This window comes from Polypterus senegalus, chromosome 7 (assembly GCF_016835505.1).
Source record: "Polypterus senegalus isolate Bchr_013 chromosome 7, ASM1683550v1, whole genome shotgun sequence".
Classification (NCBI taxonomy): domain Eukaryota; kingdom Metazoa; phylum Chordata; class Cladistia; order Polypteriformes; family Polypteridae; genus Polypterus; species Polypterus senegalus.
The window spans coordinates 63957285-63977008 of record NC_053160.1 but is presented as its reverse complement, the minus strand read 5'-3'; the positions used below and the strand labels follow the sequence as shown (position 1 = coordinate 63977008).

The 19724-nt window shown below is 37.6% G+C and overlaps 1 protein-coding gene across 1 annotated transcript in view; it reads left to right on the top strand.

The window, feature by feature from the left end:
• Positions 1-17561: 17561 nt before the first annotated feature.
• map3k1 (mitogen-activated protein kinase kinase kinase 1, E3 ubiquitin protein ligase) overlaps positions 17562-19724 on the top strand; it is a 122431-nt gene continuing 120268 nt past the window's right edge. The window contains exon 1 of the mRNA XM_039758753.1: positions 17562-18123. Coding sequence (XP_039614687.1) covers positions 17678-18123 — 446 coding nt within the window. The 5' untranslated portion in view covers positions 17562-17677. The remainder of the gene's footprint in view (positions 18124-19724) is intronic.

Here is a 19724-nt window from a genome sequence, read left to right as displayed (position 1 = left end):
TAGCAGACAAGCTACTACATGAACCCACTCACAATATACAAAGCAAAGTCATATTAATTTTATTTGGTATGGTGTTATTTATAGCAGTTGTCTCGCACCAATATTACACAATTACAATTACAAAGGAGGAAGAAGTAGAGGAGAAAATGATATACCAGCTAATACCACTAGAATCGCTACAACACATAGTGGAACACAGATTTAACATCAGAATGGGGCATTTCTTTTATTTCTTTTCCACCTTTGCCAGAGCTGAACATCAGGCAGAGAGCCATTACTACAGTACCTAGATGCAGGATCTACATAGTAGATTCACATTACACTGTGTGGTAGTAACAAAATATCACAATAAATAAACATATTTTAAGAAAAGGTGTATTGCTTTCACATTCAAAAGTATTAATTATTTAAAAATAAATTGAAAAAAGTCTATCTTAGAGAAAGAGATAATCCTTAATTTAAAAAGACAAAACTGCAATGTATAAAATAACAAAAAAGGGTCATTAAGAAAAATTTTAATGATTTATCATTTTCAATATATTCAGTTAAACAGGTGTTTTCACAGCTGTTTTAAGTTTTTATTTTGAGGATGTCAGTTATGACTTTATGGGTACAAACCACCACTGTAACAACTTTTGACAAATGAGGCAAAATACATACTTGGCCCCAAAAAATATATATTTGTTTTATGAAGAGGCACAAATTTAATTCAAAGCTGTACTCAAATTCAAATAACATAAAGTAATTCCCTTGTACTACAGTATATCAAGCTGATAAAGAAGGTGATTGCCAGTTTCTTTAACAGTCTTGTCTACCAACAATCTTAGATCACCTTCATTCATGTAAGGTACAGTACATTCCATAGTTCTTAATTTAACATTACCTGAAATTAGGTCTGGTTGTTTCAATGCTGGAAACAATTAAAGTGACAATAACGGTGAAAACGGGTTAGTCGCTCACTTAAAAAGTAACTTATAATAGATCATATGTATGTAAAAGAAAATAGTAAACAAAGGAAACTTCGAGAGATAATGTAAAGGAAATGGAAAATTTACTTGAAAAAGATTAAATTATAACTCCCAAGTACTGCTTCTTTAAATACTATTATATTACATTTTCCTAGTGTCTATTTTTGGCTATTGCAAATGTTAGTTTTTGGATACATTTGATTATGACAGCTAAAATGGTTTTAAAATTAAGAAGAGATTTGCTGAAATTTGCATTTCTCCCTATTTTCTAAACATGTTTGTACAAAGCCCTCAAGACACAATAATATAAGATAGCAAAGACTTCAGAAATTAGAAACACTCACGAAATGAAGGAGACTGCCTTAAAGGTGTGGTTTGCTTCGGATGAGTTAGGGAGATCTGAATCATCTAAAATTATCCCAAACCAAAACAAGGCGGTGTCTTATTAAACCTAAAATGAAACTCTGAAAGTAGAAGAGAAAAAACTAAGTATAAATTAGCTTCCCAAGTTTACCTTACTAAAGTTACTCTAAACTGAATATTAGGTGTTCTAATGACATTACATATCTGCCTCACTACTTGGTAATGATCAAACCTTATAGTGCATGAAGTAAAATACAGTATATTACATTCACAAACATTTTTAGTGAAGTCTAGGTTGTGTAAGGAAAAGCATAACCATAGACTCAAAATCATGTGATGTTCTCCAGAAATACTGGAATATTTCTTTACTGATGTAATCTGAATTATAGTTACTTTAACCATTAAGCTAAAGTTCCTTCCATTATGTTCCTCTTATATGCAGTGAGCTATTCATTTACACAATTAAAATGGAAAGATAGTTCTTCTTAATAAATATGCTGTTTTTCTGCTGACTCTGTCCCAATGAAAACCTGAAGGTAAAAGCAGAGAATTCAGAAAAATAAAACATTCACTCTGGTCACCTTATCAGTGTTGTGAACATCCCTTGTTCTTGTATTTGGATGCCCAGTTCTGAAATTTTTAAAAGTATGTTATAGTAGTTCCAGAAGTACTAACTCAGAATATGGTGTTTAACTGTTAAGATGAAATTTGTCTCCAGAACACCAGAGCATTCGAATTCTGCTTCTTTAGCTTAGTTTCTCCTAAGCCTACAAGCCATGCAGCCTCTCTTACCCAAGCCTTTCACTGTCAAAAGTATACTCTCTTTTTTCATCATTTTTGTGATTAAATTTGATTCTTTAGAAGCACCCTCCTATTCTTAACATCTGGAAGTGCTGTTATTCAAGTGTGCATCCAGCAGCTTTTATGTAGTTTTCAGAATTCTATTGCCTCTTACTGAGTACACCATTTGCAACTGTTCTGGTACACAATAACAAAACACATATGGTACTTAAAGCGATTTTCCTCTACCCCTTTTTAATTATATTTTAATTGAAAGGTAAACAAAAGAAAATAAAATTAGATACTGACAGTCTGAATAAGGCCTTTAGAGGCTACCTAATGCCATTATAGCAGACATCTGTTTAGGGGCTACTTTTTCTTACTAGGTCTTAAATTTTTGTCACATCAATACAGTTTGAGCTATGCCCTTAGGGCGAAACAATCATATAAATCTAGGCACAGGGTAGAACATTTTGTTCAGTTTTCTTTTTACTTTCTTATATACGAAGTATAGGGAAAGTATTGTAATCGTCCAATAATTTGATGTCTTGATTTTGATGAATCTCAACGTTTTAGACCTTTCCGAGTCCGAAAATACCATTTTTGGAATTATGTCTGTGTGTATGTAAACACGATAACTTGCGTACACTTTCACTTGGGTCAACCAAATTTGCATATAAGTATTAGGTACAAAACGTAGATTTGTATCCTTTAATGTTTGTGCCCCTCTTTATTTGACAGAACTGCTGCATCCTTATGTACCGTCTCGCTCTCTCAGATCAGCAGGCCAGATGCTTTTATGTGTTCCCAAGACACGATGCAAATTCCAAGGTGATCGAGCTTTTTCAGTTGCAGCCCCAAAACTCTGGAATGATTTGCCGTTGCACATTAGGCAGGCTCCTTCACTAGCTGTCTTTAAATCCTTTTTAAAAAACACATTTTTACTCTCTGGCTTTTAACCCAGTATGATATGTTGGTTAACTGTATACTTTTTATTAAGTATCTCTTCAGTTCTTATGTGTTTCTGTTTCATTTACCCGTTGGTTTTGTGTGTCTGATATTTTGGGTTTTTATTGTACAGCACTTTGGTCAGCTTTGATGCTGTTTTTAAAGTGCTTTATAAATAAATAAACAAACTTTTGGGCTATTTCTGCTAACCAGAAGTGGTACTTTAGCTTTTATTCATGCAGCTGCAAAGTCCGATCTATTCAAATTTTATTTTTATAATAACTGTTCAATATATTATTAATTTGATTTGATTTGTTGTTGTTGGTTCTTTAATGTACATAATATAAAAAATATAATCATGGTCTTGTAGTTTACACCTCAAATATTCATCCCCATATATGAGTATATGAGAAAATCTAGGGTAGACCACTCCTGATTTTTTTTTTTTTCTTTCTGTGGCTTTTAAAGGTTTTGCATCTATCCCTAGGCCAGAAACCTACACAGCCCACTGAGAAACACTTTAGTTCCATGGTAGGCCTGATGGGGTTGATTTGAATGTGAAGGGAGACTGAATTACTACATTATTTTGATTAGGAGATATTTTATTTTTCTTAGTTCCTAACTGCACAATATACACATGAGCCCCATTGCACACATAGATAGATACTTCATTATTCCCCAAGGGGAAATTCACATACTCCAGCAGCAGCATACTAATAAAAACAAAATTAATTAAAGAGTGATAAAAATGCAATGCAAGTTAAAAAATGCAAGGTGGAGAGTGCGAGGCAGGTATAACAGACAATAACATTAATAATGTTAACATTTACCCACCCCAGATGGAATTGAAGAGTTGCATAGTGTGGGGGAGGAACTATATCCTCAATCTGTCAGTGGAGCAGGACAGTGACAGCAGTATATCGCTGAAGCTGCTTCTCTGTCTGAAGAGGATACTGTTCAGTGGATGCAGTAGATTTTCCATGATTGACAGGAGCCTGCTCAGTGCCCGTCACTCTGCCACAGATGTCAAACTGTCCAGCTCCTTGCCTACAATAGTACCTGCCTTCCTCACCAGTTTGTCCAGGCGTGAGGTGTCCCTCTTCTTTATGCTGCCTCCCCAGCACACCACCGCGTAGAAGAGGGCGCGCACCACAACCATCTGATAGAACAGCGATTCTCAAACTGTGGGGTGTGCCCCCCGGAAAGGGGCGCTGAAGCTGTACAAGGCGGGCGTCGAATAAATGAACAAGACATCAAAATTAATTTTTTATATTTTTATTTCAAATTTAAATTTGCAAGCATATAATCACAGCAAATGCATTACAACTAAAATTAAAATAAAACATTTATAAGGCATAGATCTAATGACTAATATGTGCCTGCTTTAAAGCACACAGCCTGTCCAGGTTTGGTTTGATATTCGTGATAGACACTCTGAGCTCCTTTTCTATTTGAAGTTTGTTTCTGTGACGAGCAGTGCCGCTGCTGCTGCCTCTATAGTTGAGTATTTTCAATCCAGAAAGTTCGAGACATATCGGTATCTGTCGCGAACAATCGGGTAACAGAAGATCAGGTGATTATATGGCGTGACTGCACCACATTAGCAGCGTATCCAAAAGTGCTAAATTGAGTTAAATAATTTACTGCGTATTGGGTTATTTTCATGATACAACTAACAGCGGTATAATATTTGTCAGACGAAAATACGTTTGTCTCGCGCAGATTGACTTCATCTGTGTCCTTGTTTACGAGATTTTTAAATATTAAAACATATTTAATCGTTCCTTTACATAAAAAAAATAATGAAATAAGAATAAATTTATTCTTTGATTTTGGGATTAGAATTACTACCAAAACCACACAAGGCATTTTAACAGTTATTAAAGCACTTTAAATAAAAATAAATTGCAAATATTTCATCAAAGTTAGCCGAACACATGCAAATCTTATGGAAGTAAAAATGATGGGATACTGTGACACTGCACGAGTATCATACCTTTGTTAGTTGTATCATGGGTTATTCTCATCCATCTTATACTATGCAGGGGGCGCAGAATTATTCCAGGTAGAAAAGGGGATTGTGAAATACGAAAGTTTGAGAACTGCTGTGATAGAACATCTGCAGCATCTTATTGCAGATGTTGAAGGACGCCAGCCTTCTAAGGATGTATAGTCGACTCTGTTCTCTCTTGCACAGAGCATCAGTATTGGCAGTCCAGTCCAATTTATCATCCAGCTGCACTCCCAGGTATTTATAGGTCTATACCCCATGCACACAGTCACCACTGATAACCACAGTGTCCAGGAGAGGCCTGGGCCTCCTAAAATCGACCACCAGCTCTTTGGTTTTGCTGGTGTTCAGTTGTAGGTGGTTTGAGTTGCACCATTTAACACATTTCTTGATTAGGTTCCTATACTCCTGCTCCTGCCCACTCCTGATGCAGCCCACAATAGCTGTGTCATCAGCAAACATTTGCACGTGGCAGGACTTCGAGCTCTATTGGAAGACCGATGTGTATAAGCTGAATAGGACTGGAGAAAGCACAGTCCCCTGTGGCGCTCCTGTGCTGCTGACCACAATGTCAGACTTGCAGTTCCTAAGACGCACATAAATAGGAGTTGAAAGTTTTTTTATTACAGGAATTCTCCATTTTTTGGTCTACAACAACAACATTTATTTATATAGCACATTTTCATACAAACAGTAGCTCAAAGTGCTTTACATATTAAAGAATAGAAAAATGAAAGACATAATTATAAAACAAAATAAATCAACATTAACATCGAATAAGAGTAAGGTTCAATGGCCAGGGGGGACAGAAAAACAAAAAAACTCCAGACGGCTGGAGAAAAAATAAAATCTGTAGGGATTCCAGACCATGATACCGCCCAGTCCCCTCTGGGCATTCTACCTAACATAAATGAAACAGTCCTCTTTGGATTTAGGATTCTCACGGAAGGGCTTGATGATGATGATGGTCACGTAGACTTCTTCCTTTTAATCCGTCCATCACTGTTGGAGCATCATGAAGCTTTGAGTAGGTGGAGGTGGCGCAGGCCACCACCACAAAGAAACCGGAAAAAGAAACACAAAAGAGAGTAGGGGTCAGTACCGATTTTAGAGCCACCATGAATAGTTGTTTTGATGAATTGAACATACAGAGTATCAGGATTAAGTTAAATTACGATTAAAATGAAGTTATAAAAAGGCCATGTTAAAGTAATGTGTTTTCAGCAGTGTTTTAAAGTGCTCTACTGTATCAGCCTGGCGAATTCCTATTGGCAGGCTATTCCAGATTTTAGGTGCATAACAGCAGAAGGCCGCCTCACCACTTCTTTTAAGTTTTGTTCTTGGAATTCTAAGGAGACACTCATTTGAGGATCTGAGGTTACGATTTGGAATATAAGGTGTCAGACATTCCGATATATAAGATGGGGCGAGATTATTTAAGGCTTTATAAACCATAAGCAGAATTTTAAAGTCAATTCTGAATGACACAGGTAACCAGTGTAGTGACGCTAAGACTGGTGTGATGTGTTCTGATTTTCTTTTCCTAGTTAGGATTCTAGCAGCTGCATTCTGCACTAGTTGCAAATGATTTATATCTTATATCTACACTGCAAGATGCTTGTGTTGTGAGCTAGCTGCCAAAAATTGATTTTCCACATAATCATGACAGCTTTTTCTCATATTACAATCAATGAGTAGGCACTGCAGCCTTGCACAAATACTTTTTTCACTCAGACACAAGAGTAAATGAAAAATGCTGTAGTTTTAAATGACAGGAATATGCAATGAATAACACTGATTTTGTTATACAGATCCTGTGGTATTTCAGCTGAAACCGAGCATAGTGCTTATTGCCTGAAGCGATGTGTGGTGTTGGTCTGCTTAGACAGAGCAGAATTGATTTTAATTAGGACTAGTGATGAGAGAACCACACATTGAAATCACAGAAATGTTTGGGAACTTTGAATAACTCCACATAACACTTTAAATTCAAATGAGAAACTGAACTAGTTTTGAGTGGATTATAATGGTGCAATAGATTTTTAAGTGTTCTGGAGGACCAGAGAGGCACCTGCCAACTATGCTGGAGCCATTACTGTGGCCAAAATTGTTAACTGAGCTATGAGGCAACACTCCTAGCCACTGTGCGACCATGCCTCATACAACAAGAGCGGGAAGGAATGCCACAAACTAGCAGTTAGTAAATAAAATACAGATCATTGTGTTAACAGAGTTCCAGCCTTGGGGCCACAGCTATAGACAGCTAATGTACCCCTCAAATGAAAATATTGGCAAGATTTTTTTTCTTCTTTTCTTAACTCATGCACAGTAGGCATGTTTGAAAGTTCTGCACATGGCTGCTACAACTCTGTGATTTCACACTGACCTTGCAAAACATCATAAGGCTCTGGGGGAAAAAAAAATAATCTAAACTGTCCGCAAGGCAAATTTCCAAGAAAATTTTTGACAAACACAGCATATTCGCTGAGATAAACGCTTTGTTGATTTTCACTGATCAACACCAGGAGCAGAAGATGATACGTAATCTAACTGCCAGGCTAGTTTGTTATCAGAGGTTCAAGTCAATCCTTCGTCAAATTTACCCCAGTATAAAAACATACATGTTCATTTATTTACCCCAGTATAAGTGCACATAAGTGTGTGTTCATGGAAATGTACCCATATGATCTTTTTCATAGTTGACTTCATCACTCTGTGATTCTAAAATGGAAGACGCAGATGTAAAATTTGGATGTAAAGACAAATAGGTTTAAGATACTGCAAACATTTCTGTGAATTTTGATAATTTTATACAAAGAAACTAAAATGTAAACAATACTGTATTTTTAACAAGTTGTTGAAAGATGTATTACATATCCAATTACAGTATTAATTTATAGCCTTTGCATGGTATTAGTCTTTTAGCTTTGTTGTTTTTGCTACTGTTTTTTAGTTGTTATAATGTAATCACTTATTTCTTATAAAAATATACAGTATTTATATAGCACACTATGTTTTCTTATTCATATATGTACATTAATTAATAGTAAAGTGGTCATCTTTAAATTGTATTGAACATTATCCTACCAAATCCTACCATCCTGCCAGCTGAATTCAGATCTTGTGGTTTGATTCCTGCACAGAAAGCAGTGTTTGAAGAATCTGTGCAGGGCAGCAGCTAAGGGTTACATAATGATTTATATATTTTTAAATGAATAAACTGGTTTCCATTATATTTGCTTGCAACCTCACGACTGATGACCACCATGCACATGACAACTTTATTGTACTGTACCTATGTGTACTGTATGTTAATGACTTGATAAATAGCTTTGAAAATAACAATGGTGCGTATATATGTGTGTACACCTGCATGTGTAAATCTGGCTGATGTATAGTTCTTTGTGTAAATCCTACACAAATAAAGTCTATCCCTCTCTCTTATGCTTTCACACACACACACCCAAACACAGAAGCACATTTAAATTGCCAATGAACCTAAAGAATGATTTTGAACTATGGAAAGAAGCCAGAGTGCTGGAAAAAAATAATTAATGCAAATCTGGAAGAACATGCAAGCTCTAGTCTGGAATCAAAGGTGGGCCCACACATGTTGTGACACTTGTGAGGCAACAACACACCTGCAGTTTTGCCAGTACTGCACGCTAAACTCAGCCAAAACAGTTTAAAGATTAGTTGTGTCAACAGAAACTAAGATGTCAGTCTTTTACAACAAACTCTTGCTGCTTCCTAGCTATCAGTCCAGGCCCTGTTAGGAGAATAGGTTTATCTGAATGAAAGGTTTAACATTTTCAAAAGGAACATAGAAATATTCTTTCAATTTATAACACAAAGTGTTCTTCAAATCCTTAACACGGAAAGAAAGATTAGAAACAGGATACTAATTTTAAAGGATGTCACGTCTGGCTATAACGTTATTTTAAAGCTTTTGTTATCATTGCCAGATGTAATGGAGAGGAAGCAGTCTTATAGTATGAATAAAGATTGACAGTTCTTCTTCTGGAAAAAGGGAAGTTCATTATCACATATGCAAAGAACCAACATTATCCCACCACCTGAGAAAGCAAGAGATTACAATAATCCAGAACATCAAGGGCACAGCCACAGAAAAAGCATAAGAAATAAAACAAAAACATGAAGTTGGTGATCAAAACATACAGTTAATGAAAATAACTGCATCCATCCACTTTCTGAACCTGCTTAATCAAAATGTTGGGGTTGAAAAGGGCCAAAACCTCTCCAGGCAGTATCAGATGCCAATCCATTGCAAAACAAGTAGTAGTGTTGGTTACAGAAAATTAATAGTTTAGAAAAACATGGAAAAAACAGTTTGCTAACAAAAGTATGGAACATATTGACTCACTGATAGAATTTGTGTTGGTGGTTTCAAACATTTGTTTTTCTCAGCACTATTTCCCATAAACACACTTTAGTTAAAAAGTAGGTATGTTTTTAGATAACCTATATGAGTGGTATGCAGTAACCCTATTCTGACTAAAGTACAACACAAAGCAGAACTCATCTAACAATATGCTTGCACTAACAGAATCTGTGAGCCAAATGTACTATAAAGAATCAGAGCAAACCATAAGAATTTATATGTTAATACAAAACTAGCACTTGATGTAGTATATTCCACTCATGTTTTCCTTTTGAAAGCTCAATAATATTTGACAATGTGCAGTATGCAGTTTAACCAATGTGTTGGCAGATATCATTGTATAAATATTCACAATCCTGAATTAATTTCAACAGCTTCTTTGTGGCAACAGAGTTCATAATTAACAGGGTAGAGGTTTTTGCTCAGGGGAATGTATTCTGGATGACTGCGTACAGATATTACCAGATGTGTTGTACTGAAATTATTGTATAAAATCGTTGAGAAAACCATAGCCAGACATTATTGTTTTTAGAATCAGCCCTTTCTGCCCCCTCCCCAAAAAAATAAAAATAAGTTGAGCATATATCACTGATGCGGATACATTTAGGTATGTAGATACACTTATGATGGCTTTGTCCAGGTGGCATTATTAAATTAAAAAAAGAGAATGACAGTCCTTTGGTAAATGGTTAAAACACATCCTCAGCAACCAGTACACATTATTTCGGCTCAAAAACAACATGCCCAGGGCTATTTTAATGGCTGAAGTCAAGCAATGTACAGCTCAAACCATGGGTTTTTATGGTACATTTAGCTTAGGATAGCAAGCAGATGAGATGCCAGGGATAATAATTTACATGATTGTATTAATCTACAATTTTGTAAAAAGGCCTGTGTAAAATCAACCTTGTCCTATTCAGCGCTGAAAGATAACTGAATGGGAACAGATAGCAAAGTATGACTGAAGAGCAAAGCAGAATTGCCAGTGTAAAATTTACACACGTGGATACTTTTTTTTTTTTTTAATATTTCACACTGACAGAACATGTGACTTTGACGACTTATACTGTAATTGCTCTGAGCCAGAAGATCTCATTTACATTTTAAACACTGACGTTTCAAGGAAGGTCCCGTTTTTAAAATAATGTGAAAAGAAAAACTGACCAATGTGATTTAATAATTAAATACCACAATTAGATATTTAGAATTTTTTGCACATTTTGGTACCTGGTAATGTGTACCCAAATTTCTGGTCCCACTTTAATTTTTGAGATAAAACAAGGACATGTGAAGAATGTACATATTCAGAATAATTTTCATATTTTAGTACAGAGTTTTACAGGAGAAAGTAGGGTGAAATGACACCTTTTATTGGCTAAAAGGGTGTCACCTTGCCTGATGAAAGGACCATAGCTGCCTCGAAAGCTTGCATTTGTAATATATTTAGTTAGCCAAAAAAAGGTGTCATTTCACCCTACTTTCTCCTGTATCAATCTATGGCTAACAAGGAACAAACACTTTAGTACTCAACTTTAAAACAGTCTGAAAATTATATTTGAAATAGTCTTCGACATTTGTTGCTTAAAGGTTAAACTCAGAGGAGTATCATATGTACTGTAGAATGAGAATGAAAAATTGAGACCACTACATCACACAATTTTCTGAAGCAACGTAAATGAAAAATAAAAATTGCATCTAACATATGTCACACAGGCATGCGAAAGGATCACCTTCCGGGCACAGCTAAGGTATGTCGTACCACTCTTGGATAATAGGGGGTGCTGTTGATAACAGTCTCATCTATTTTTTAACTCAGAGCTTTGAAAGCACCCCTTGAGGACAAACAACTGGCTTGTCAATATATTGCCACAGAGCACATATTTTCATTAAAAGCTTTCTTTTTTCATTTGAATTAAACTGGGCTTTGCCCAGCTGGCACCCCAATTGCTCTGGATTTGCATTGCCTCATTATTTGCCCTGCTACACATGATATAGTGACAATCCTGCAATTTCATCACAGAGTAAATATGTCTGGTTTGGTTATAAGGCAAGGTTACCCAGATCACCATTAAGTTTCAGCATTTTAAGGAAAATGTGGGAAAACTTTTCAGCTGTAATGAAGTCTGTGAGACAGAATGACAAAGCAAAGTCAATCACCAAAACAAAATACAATTTCACTTAAGAGCTACTTCATGTCCATCAACTAATAATGAAATTTCGAAATATGGTAGATAAACTAAACATTTCTATTGAAATTGTGCAAGAATCATGTGATCAGAGATCAAAAGAATTACAAGAAAGTAATTGTGCAGTTTAAAAAGAACACAAGTAAAAAGGGCGACACTATTACTTGTCAAGCTGTATATGAACCCATGAGTCTACTTTATTTACTTATCAAAGTTTAAACTTTACAGGCATAGTATGCAGTGGATATTTAAGCAGTTTAAGAAAAATAAAATGATGCAATGTACAATTTAGAAGATTATTAAGCCATATTGTAGTTCTTTCAATATCCAGCTTTTAATGTGAAAACGCCATTCATTAAACAAAGGACTGATAACCAGAAATATATTTTTTATTTTTGTCACTATATTATATTTTGACACCACATAACACATTTTTAGCCAAGCAAATCATGAAAATGAGCATAACGGCTCACCTCCTTAGACTGTGATCTTAATATAGCAGTGGGGCTTATATGCCTCAATGACCTGTTGTCTACAGTCTTGCTGTCCTAGCAAAGCTAACCATGGCATATTGGTTGGTCTAAGGGGAGAAGCCACATGAATGCAAATGTTTTACTATCACATTTCATCAAACCACAGAGATGCTGGGGTCCATCCTAGAAGCTATACAGGCTCACCACCATGAGGTGAAGAATAGGGGTCAGGCACAATTTTAGTCAGGTGACAGGAATGGCAGAACAGATCCAAATATAGCTCTTGGGACTTGGACTGTTAACTTTTCTCAAGGAAAGAAACCAAGCTCATGCAGAAGGCTAAAAATGCCAGATTAGCCCATAGTAACTAGCCTCCAAGCAAAACACAAATTCTAAAGCCAGACTTCTTGATGTAGTATTGTCTCTTTCCTAGTGTGGATTTTTTTTTTCTATTGGGGATTCCATTACACTTCAACTCTGAAGGCAGGTTCAGAAAAATGAGCTGATGAATACATCATTTACATTTATTTTACTGTTTAGCCCTGATTTTAGACTAACTTTGGATGTCACAATCCAAGAATATTCCCAGCTGCAGTCTCTAATTAGAGAGTACGGTCATATTATCCACTGATTAAGTTATGCCAACACTCTTGACTTCTCTTTCAATTCTGCTCCCTTTGACTTGAACCTTGTTACTTACAACTGTGTCTCTGGCTATGCAGTTTTAGAACTCTGTGTATTTTTGTGGTGATATGTTGGAGGTCACCATGAAAGGATGAGTATCCCAGTCAGGATGGTTGGCGTTTCCTTTCCAAGGTCGGAAGCTAGTATAATGGGAGTACTCAGGGTTGCAGTACCCCTCTGGAATGGCTAATGTTTATACAACCACAATTCTGGAGAGCAGGACTGTTGGGGTCCTTGGGTGCCACTGGAGGAAACTACAGAGAGGAAGCTTCCCTATCAGATGAAGGTTCCTCCTGTCGCAGAAATGCATCCTGGTTACTGTGCTGACATGCCAGAAGAACTCCTGGATTTGATTTTAAAAAAGAGCTCTGTGCTTCACCCGACTGAGTTGGAGTCAGAAGTAGAGGAGGACAACGCACGGCTGGAGGGATGATGGAGAAATAAAAAGAAGGTTTGGATATTTACCATTATTTTTAGTGCTATCACCTGTGTAAAAAAAAAAAGTATTTTTTTAATACTATCAGATGGATAATGTGTCCATAGCACCCTGGCTTCAGTTATACATGTTATAAAATATTAAATTCTATTTTCTATAACTGTAAAAATTACATGTGAAAAAAGCAAAGGTCGCAAAAAAGGTTATAATATGGAATAATAATGAGTTACTACAGCAGATTATTATGTTGTTCTTAAATATGCACAATTTAACATTTATATCCAACACTTACTTTATTGCATGTAATAACATTAAATCTTTTTAGCTTTATAGAATGCTGACAGCATACTTAAAAAGGTTACTACACTGTCACTAGTACATCTAATACAGTGCCAATGAACAGACTACTCTTTTTTGACTGTAGCACTGCAATAATCTTGTAAAGTGCACATTAGGAAGGGCAACATGCAGTGCATTAAAAATAATTCCATCCATCCATCCATAGAATTTCCTGAAGCAGCATGTGCCAATGCAGAGTATTGAGGAGCTGGTCCTCATGTATAAAATTTTGCTTAGATTCTACACTAAAATACTGCTTACGCTCCAAAGGCAAAAGCAGCGTACCCATACACACACACACAAAAAAAAGGATTTACAAAACCATGCAGATATCGTGTGCCACCCCAAAATCCTTTATAAATTACTGCTAGCCAATAATCATATATAGGTTAAAAAAATTACTTTTTGAATATTCACAATCTAATCACCATATAAAATTTGCACACATTCCTAAGTGACCTCTTTACTACAAACCATAGAGGAACAGATGGAAAATGGCAGGAAATGAAACTTAGGTGACTGTGAACTTAAGATATTACTAAAAGAAGTCGAGAATTGCTAAAATATTATTTTTGCTGATCTCTCTGAGGAAATCACAAATAAAAGAAAAAAGGCTAGAAACAGCTGCGTGGAAACAGCAATAGTAGAGCATGAATTGACACTGGCTGAATGCATATAACAGTGAGATATTAAAAACTAGGTACAACATCCAAATGTTCTTTAACTGTTATTGTGTTGATGTCCTGCACTACTGCACCAGCCATCACAATGCAGCAAACCTTTGTGGTGCTGTACAACAGTGTACCAATAAACAAGTCCAAACATCAGCATCTACCATTTAATAAACTAATGGTCCATTTAATTATGTGTGGAAGGATCTTTCATTTTACCTCCCTTGTGATGTACCTACTAACACTTGAAGAAAAAAAAAAAAGTATACAAGTTGTCTATAATATATATTAAACTTAGGTGCAATACTGTTAATTAGGCTTGCTCATCAAGGAGCCAAGCATCATACAGAGAATGACCCTGAAGCCTGTATTCCACATTATTCGATAAACATAAAGCAACCATGGGATGAGCCACAAAATATTAGTCAGACACATTTGAGCATCATATATTACTTGTATATTAACTAAATAAAAGTGCTTTCTGTTTACAAAACAAATTTATTCTGCAATGATGTGGGAAGTAAATTGTGCAGATTACATTAGTAAAAAATCAGCAATTGCTTCAAATTACTTTTTGATCTCAGCTTGCTCACCTGAATGGTAAGGATATTACATATAATGTATCTTGATAGGCGGCACGGTGGCGCAGTGGTAGCGCTGCTGCCTCTCAGTTAGGAGACCCGGGTTCGTTTCCCGGGTTCTCCCTGTGTGGAGTTTGCATGTTCTCCCCGTGTCTGCGTGGGTTTCCTCCGGGCACTCCGGTTTCCCCCCAGACATGCAGGTTAGGTGGATTGGCGATTCTAAATTGGCCCTGGTGTGTGCTTGGTGTGTGGGTGTGTTTGTGTGTGTCCTGCGGTGAATCCGAACACAGGGTCACGGGGGTCTGCTGGAGCCAATCCCAGACAACACAGGGCACAAGGCAGGAACCAATCCTGGGCAGGGTGCCAACCCACCACAGGACACACACAAACACACCCACACACCAAGCACACACCAAACTCCACACAGGGAGGACCCGGGAAGCGAACCCGGGTCTCCTAACTGCGAGGTAGCAGCGCTACCACTGCACCACCGTGCCGCCCGAGGCTGGCTCTAGGATGTCTAAATTGGCCTATAAGCCAGACATTATCATGAGCAAAAAAATCATTGTGATTCCTGAAACTTGCTTTACACAGTCATTGGTAATATTGTCCAAAACAGCCAGTGCTGACATTGCCAGTTATACTGCAAAACACACACAGCGCATCCCTTTGATATACAAAATAGACAGGCAACACACTAAAAGTAATTCACATTAACCATTTGTATTAGGTAGTATTACCAACAATAAGGACAGCTGTATTGATAAAACATACCAGTTAACTGTGATACGAGTTTAACAACATTAGTTTGTGACTGATGAGTCACTGAAATATGCAAAGAAAAAAAGAGATTTTCTGTTTACTTCATCTTCCTTCCACATGGAATCACTGAAATGCCAACACCAAAATAGTATGCATTAAGACTTACACATAACTTTAATCAAATTTCCATGGCAAGTTCATTTTTTTAAATTCCACCTTTTGCTAAAAAATGGCTTATGTACGTTTCTGAGCTCAAGCAGGTTTTATATATAAAGGCCCCAGGACCTTATCTTGATAGCATCAGGTAGAAGGCACAACCTACTGTGAATGGGGCACCAGACCACTGCAGGACTCGATCATTGTTGGCCAAATTACATTAGATTAGAAAGAACTTTATTTGTCCCCTGGGGGAAATGTGGCTTTTTACAGAAGTTATTTAAATAAATAAAAAAAAAAAATATATATATATATATATACACACACACACACACACACACACAATGGTCTGAGCACACACAAGAATGACTAAAAGGGAAGAAAATTAGAAAAGAAAGAAAATGTCTGACTCTGTCACAGTAGGACATTTTAAAGGTGTATTGCTGTTGGTGTAAAATAGCCATGGTAGCATTTCTTGACAAACCTCTGCTGAATAATTTGTTGCCTGAAAGTACTTGGTGTTAGTGTGTTAGAAAGTGTATGTACAGCATCATTTATAATGGCACTAAGTTTTGTTTTAATTCTTTCTTTTGCTATAACCTCCAGGGGGTCCAGAGTGTGTCCCATACCTGGGCCTGCACTTTTATTTAGCTAGTTGATTTGGTGGACCTCTTTTAAAGTGATGTTACCTCTGCCCTTTCTCATGTAGTTCCTCTGTGTTCTGAGACCAGTACAACCTGTGATGCGGACCACCCCCCAAAAAAAGCCAAACCCCCAAGTACTTTTAGAAGCGTGCCATCTCAACATCCACTAACAGAAAAGCGACAGGACATACAGGCTCTTTGGTGTGGGGAAAGTCAATAACCAGTTCCTTGCTTTTACTGATGTTAACTTGCAGATATCTTTGCACAAAGAAATAAAAGCCTCCACCTGACTCCTATATTCTATCTCATCTTCTTTAAATTATACTCACAAATATATATAAAAACAGTATGTTTCAAAAAATGACCATTTCAGTAGGCTAGTTTTCATAATTACCTGTGCTGTGTTGCATTGTTATTGCTGTGCAATGGGACAAAACAAAATCAATTCAATTTAGTGGCATACTTTAAAATAAACAGTAAGGGTATATCCTGAACCGAAGAACCAAAAACAGAAGTGAGAGAGAGGGGGCAGGACGGGGAAGGAGGAGGGAACAAACCTGAGAAATGAAAAGGATGCGAGTTTAGAATGAAGTGAACAGTGGCCATTTGAAAAGATTAGTTATGACAGATGAGTCATATTCAGTATATTGGCGCTCCATCTAAAACAACGCGCATACATCTATTGTGTGGTGATAAAATGTGCCTCCAATAATTTACGGTGGCGTTTACCCGATTACTATCATTTTTTTTTTTTTTAATTCTGGACAGTCTGCGTCAAGACGTAAACATTCTAGGGGTCCGGCCTACTGACAGCACGCACATGTAAGTTGGTTCGCAGTTTGTAGCTGCCCTGTTCTGTGGATAGTTATTCTTTATATCTGATGCGAGTTAAAACTTCCAAGGGGTGACAAATGACTGGACGGGCGAATTGCTAAACGATTCCCGCATCCCGACACTAAAGACACCTCCACGCGACATTCCCCGCGCTCGTGCGCAAACAGTGCAACGTGCTGCTCAGGCGGCAACTCTTCTCTAACTTTTGTCCATAACAAAGAAAAGTGCTTTTCTGTGAATCCCACCCCCTCCTTCTCCATTGTTGACGTCCTGCCCTCACATTCGCTGAGGGTTAAATTCTTGGTGGCTCTCGTTACGCTCTTTACGGGGATCGTATGTAAACAGCACGGCCAGGTCCCGCGATGCTCCTCCTCCTCTTCCCTTAATTCCCTCCACTCCCTCTCCCAAAGAGCCTGAATGATAAGCTCGGGGACAGAAAATGGCGGCGGCGGCGGGGAGCCGGACCTCGTCGTCGGGAGCAAAGGAGTTGAATAACAGTAATCATTCTTCTCAGTGCAATAGTAGCAGCAGCAGCAGCCTCGGGGTGACTCGAGGGGAATCATCCCAGTGGAGGCGGAAGGAGCTGCGCAAAGTCCGGAGTGTAGATCTGGAGAAACCCGAGCAGTTGCTGCTGCTGCTGCCGCTAACGAACGAGTGTGATCCCGGGACGAAAGTATCTTCGTCTGCTACTTCACCTCGCGGCTTCCAGCCCACCTCACCAAGGTCGATCCGACACGATGTGCTTCAGGGCAGTCCGCTAAGCAGCCCCCCTCTCAGTCCTGTCGGTGCTCAGGATCCGTTGCACTGTGGCAAAGGCAGCGTGGATATCAGTGCCGAGAATGGGGCAGCCGGACCTCTGCTGGAAGTGATCTCAGTTCAATACAGGTACGAGCTTCGGAGCACGCAGCGCACATTCGTGGATTCGTATATGTACATCATATATGTGTGTGAGATTGAGCCACAATAGTGAATTGTTCTGGAGCAACTTACTTGAGCTTGAAATGTTTGTGTTACTCTCGTTATTCCATCGCAACCGATCGCTTAAGGAAACACGTTTCTTTTTTGGTTATTATACTTAGTTTTATGTCAGTCTTATGTGTAGACCTGCAGTGATCCTTGAAAATGTCTTGGTGTGTCAAATCCATATTTGACAGCGAGAAAATTCGTCTGTTTACTTGGGATCGCTACCAAACATAGAACGGATTGCTGGTGAGTTTCTGTGTCAAAAGCTGGGTGATCGCAGATGTAGTTTCCGATGTACGGAAATATTTTATGCCACTCGAGAGCATTAAAAGGGATCTTTAGACAGGTTTTGAAAAACAGTTTTTTGATTTCTCTAATCATGCTGGGAGAATGAAAACCTGCTGATCGAACTTTTTGTGGGTTTGTGAATTGCTATATCCTTGCAAGAGATGGGTCCGGCTTCTACAAATAACTACATTTAAACCTGTTTTGAGGTATAGGTTTAGTTTATTTGCTACTGCTATTGTGCATGTACTCTCGATAAAACTACCAGAGACAATTTTTTTTTTTTTTAAACAGAAAAAGGCCAGTTTTTTATATAAGATATAACAAAGTTGTAACAAATTGCATTTAAAATATTCTCTTATGCTCGTACAGAAAGTTAAACTGGCGACTGTCTTAAAGAGTCGGTCAATAGGACACTATACGTTAAGTCGTGTAAATGGTTTAACGGAAAAGCAGTTCAGTTGCCCCGTAATGTTAATTGGGCAGCGCTTGAGTGGATGAGTTTTTCGAGCACTTTAAGACTTGAAGTGAAGTACCTTGGATGTGATTTCATGTGCGCGCGCAGTGTAGCAGGAAACCTCTAAAACGTTTAATTGTTAATACAAAACTATGGGAATTCCTAGCCCAAGAATTTTTGTGGACCTGGTTGTCATGTGATTTTTGTTCTTTCCTGGCTGTTAAATTACGTGACAAGGCCATATGATTTGATATACGCTTATTAATATGGGTACATTTGTCGAGATGATTGGAAAGATTTTAGCGGATCTTGTTCAATAATATAACAATTTTATCTTTTTTTAGATACGTGGAACAATCGTGGTTTAAAGTTCAGACTCCAATTTATAGTCGTCACCCCTGCCCTCGCATCACTTTCTAGTTTAATTTTAAAAATATACATTTAAATGACTTGCGTCCTGTTTTGGCTGGGATTGGCTCCAGCAGACCCCCGTGACCCTGTAGTTAGGATATAGCGGGTTGGATAATGGATGGATGGACATTTAAATGAAGAGCTGTAGTTCTAGTACGTGCAGCATATTCCATATTGTGTTCTAATGGGTATACACGGTAGGGATCAGGAAGAGGATTTTTACTAAGGCGGGTTGCGATCTGTAGAGTCAATCATTGGAAATCTGATCAGGGATCTCAACTGCTGTGAAGAAGGCTGAGATCCATTATGGTGTTATTTTATCTCCAACATGTATTAGTCACAAAAAGAGAAGAGTCAAGAGCCCCGGGGT